This window comes from Trypanosoma equiperdum (genome assembly GCF_001457755.1).
Source record: "Trypanosoma equiperdum strain OVI genome assembly, contig: ctg_300, whole genome shotgun sequence".
Lineage (NCBI taxonomy): Eukaryota > Euglenozoa > Kinetoplastea > Trypanosomatida > Trypanosomatidae > Trypanosoma > Trypanosoma equiperdum.
The window spans coordinates 312-3,668 of record NW_027124200.1 but is presented as its reverse complement, the minus strand read 5'-3'; the positions used below and the strand labels follow the sequence as shown (position 1 = coordinate 3,668).

The 3,357-nt window shown below is 49.0% G+C and overlaps 2 protein-coding genes across 2 annotated transcripts; both read left to right on the top strand.

Moving 5' to 3' along the window:
- Positions 1 to 137: 137 nt before the first annotated feature.
- TEOVI_000111100 (RNA-binding protein 29, putative) lies at positions 138 to 1,271 on the top strand (the record flags this gene model as incomplete). Its single annotated transcript, XM_067224395.1, has 1 exon — positions 138 to 1,271. One exon carries the CDS (start codon positions 138 to 140, stop codon positions 1,269 to 1,271), a length of 1,134 nt encoding a protein of 377 aa, XP_067080496.1.
- An 801-nt stretch (positions 1,272 to 2,072) lies between these two features.
- TEOVI_000111000 (Activator of Hsp90 ATPase, N-terminal/Activator of Hsp90 ATPase homolog 1-like protein, putative) lies at positions 2,073 to 3,068 on the top strand (the record flags this gene model as incomplete). Its single annotated transcript, XM_067224394.1, has 1 exon — positions 2,073 to 3,068. One exon carries the CDS (start codon positions 2,073 to 2,075, stop codon positions 3,066 to 3,068), a length of 996 nt encoding a protein of 331 aa, XP_067080495.1.
- Positions 3,069 to 3,357: the final 289 nt, after the last annotated feature.

The window sequence follows — 3,357 nt, the reverse complement described above, 5'->3', positions numbered from 1 at the left end:
TTTTTTTTTTTTTTGAGGGGTGGGAACGACTGCGGGGAAACAGAGGTCCCTATTTTGAATTGTTGCACTCAACCGAGACCTTCCTTTCTTGGTGTCTGCCTAAGTTCTAAGTACACACAAAGGCAAGCGCCGAACGGATGGCGCATGTTGGACAGCAGCGGTTTGGCTGTTACATTGGTAATATTGACAGAAGTGTGACGTTGGAGGTTCTCCGTCAGGTCTTTTCCCAATGTGGCACTATTGTTGATTGTTCCCTTAATGGTCGTGACGAGGATCCGTATCGCTACGGTTTTATTGATTTTGCCACCGAGGATGATCGTGCGCGAGCGATGAAGTACAACGGATTCACACTAGCTGGAAGGAAAATAAAGGTTGGTATTAGCAAGGGTAACGTTGGCAGGCCTGAAGGGTACAACAACAACCCGACCCCTGCGCCCGCCGCCAGCAATACTGCGAGCAGCGCGGGTCAGCATCCACAAGTTCCTTCACAACCTCAAGTGCCTGCCGTGTCTGTTCCTGCGAGTTTCTTGCCTGGTATGGTTCAACAGCAGCAGCAACAGGGTGCCACTCTTCTCCTTCAGCTCCTGCAGCAGGGCGCCATAGATGTAAACAACCTCACTGCAGAGCAGCAACAGGTGCTTATGGCGAGTCTCCTTCCTCAGGCACCAGCTGCGGCTCCAGGTATGCATGTCATGCCACCAACAGCCCCAATGGCGTACGTCCCCCCGCCCCCGCAGCAGCCGTGGGGTGCACCGCGCGGTGTTTATGCTGGCGGGCCACTCGGTCGTCCAGCGCCGTACACCCGCCCGCCGGCAAACCCTCAACCACCTGAGGAGACACTGAAACTGCGCGAGGTACAACGAAAGCAGTTTCTTGACGTCGTCCGCCGTGACGCCGAAAAGTACGAACGTAAACTGGCGGAGCGCAATCTAAAGGAGGGGCGTACGGGCTCCATTTCGGGAAGCGAAGAAAGTTCGTCCGACGAGGAGGGTGAAAAGGGCCATCGCCACTCCCGGCGAAAGATCGAAGGGGGGGAAGACACGGAACCCGAGAAATCCGCGACGTTGCCCATGAAAACCGAGTCGGATTCTGTCTCCTGTCCCATGGAAGTCAATTGTAACAATGAAGGTGCCAACATAAGCGGTGAAGAAGCCGCCAGTAATGGCAACGGCGGCGAAAGCAACAACAACGAGGATGGTGACGCCATTGATTGCTCGAATGTGGAGACGGAGGAGAACAATGTTGATGAAGAGGTTGAAAATAAATGTTGAAGATTTTGAAGGGAAGGGAGCAAATAGTCGGCGCGACACTTAATGAATGCCCATCTGTGCCTAGGAAAGATTGCATCCACTGGGGGGAAAAAATAGTGAAATTGGGTGAAAAGAAGCGGTAAAGGAATGGAGGGGAAAAATAGAAAAGAAGCCAATTAAGGTTTTGTGCGACAGAAGCAATGTCGCGTGACACATCAGTTCACCCGGATTGTTTCTGCCTTCTTTTTTTGTTTATTAATGCTTCCACCGGTCCCATCGAGCGCCGTTAAACCGAAACGAACTGAAAGGAAATCAGCAACAACGTTACTGTGCGGGCACCGCTGTACACCGGTGGGGTGTGGGTGTCGCTAAAAGCGGGAGCTGCGGAAATTAACTTTGAACGGCAACAGAAGCACATAAGAAGGTAACGAGGTTGTACTCATACACACGCGTGTGCGCATGGTATATACTTGTGTGCAGGTGCGGAATAAAGCAAAAGAACTACTTTAAACAGGTGAAAAGAAGTATACCGTTTTCCCCTATTTGAAAATTTTTCCTATCCGATAGCGGCGTGTAAAGTGGTCAAAAGGATTCAAGAGGTAGAGGGGCGTTTAAACAAGACAAAAAAGGAAGTAGAAAGATCTTATCTCATAACAACTAGGAAAAAAAAAGACAAGAAGGGAGAAGATATTTTCAAATCTTCCGGGCGCTAAGTGAAACGGTGTCAAAGAGGAGTCAAGTCTAACGAGGCAGAACAGTCCAACGAGGAGAAATATATATATATATATATATATCACAGCTTAACCAACTTTGTGGCAGAGCATGGCGCGCATAGGTGAAGGAGATCCGCGCTGGATTGTGAATGACCGTAAGGATGGACAGAATGTGAACGCTTGGCACTGGGAAGAACGGGACCTCTCCAACGACTGCCATGAGGAACTCAAGCGCAGACTTAACAACTTCAAGTTATGCAGCGATGACGATGGTTACAACCTTCACATTTCGGAGGTGAGTGAAATCTCTGGAGACGTGACGGTTGCACAGCGCAAAGGAAAGATGATGTGTTACTTTGAACTTAAACTAACATTGAAGTGGTCCGGTGAGAAGGAGGTGTCGGGTAAGATGACTGTTCCAGAGGTTGATCACGATAGCTTCCGCGACGAGTACGATATCGTGGTTACGACAACGGATAACAAAGATGAGACGCAGAGGGCTGAGGCTGTCGTGCGTGCGAAGGGTCGTGCAGCAGTCCGTGGCGTCATCACCAAATACTTCGAAGAGTTGTTTGAGACCTATCAAATCGGTAAGAACCTGAAGAACGGATCATCGCTGCCGCCCCCACCTCCACAGAATAACAAGTCGGCAAGCACCCACGAAAAACCTACAACGAGCTCAGCAGGTGGTAATGTATCGTCCACAAACTTTTCGTGGAAGATGCGGTGGAGAATTCCTGTTGAGGAGCTCTTCACTGTGCTTATGAATGAGCAGCGAGCCTCAGTATACACGCGTGCCCCTGCGAAGATCGACCCCCGTTCGGGAGGCATATTTGACTTCCTTGGTGGAGTCATCACGGGTTTCTTTGTTGAAGTGGTGCCAAATTCATTAATTAAGATGCAATGGAGGCTTCGCAGTTGGCCGAGCGGCATCCACAGCTCCGTTGTCATGTCGCTGGAACAAGAAGAACAGGGGGTGACGTTGCTGGAGTTTGCTCAGGTGGGCATTCCGGAGGGTGAACTGCAGAACGTGAAGGAAGGGTGGAGAGCAAACTTCTTCGATGCAATAAAGATGGTGTTCGGTTACTCGTTGGAATATCTGTGAGTAATGCTGAAATCCTCCTTTTTTTTTTATCATCACTCGTTCCCCCTCCCTCTGTTGACATATTATTCACTTATTATTATTATGAGTAACCAGGAAACTACTAAACACCTATTATTAATTAGTACTCTACTGAAAAAAATCAAGGAAAAGAAAGGAGGAAAACGTGCAGTATTACTGCAGAGAAACAAAAATTTCCACTTTCCTCTCGTCGCAACAGCCAATATGGCAAGTATTGACGCACTTCTTTATTTATGCTGATTTCCTGCTCAACCGCTAAGACTATAAGGAG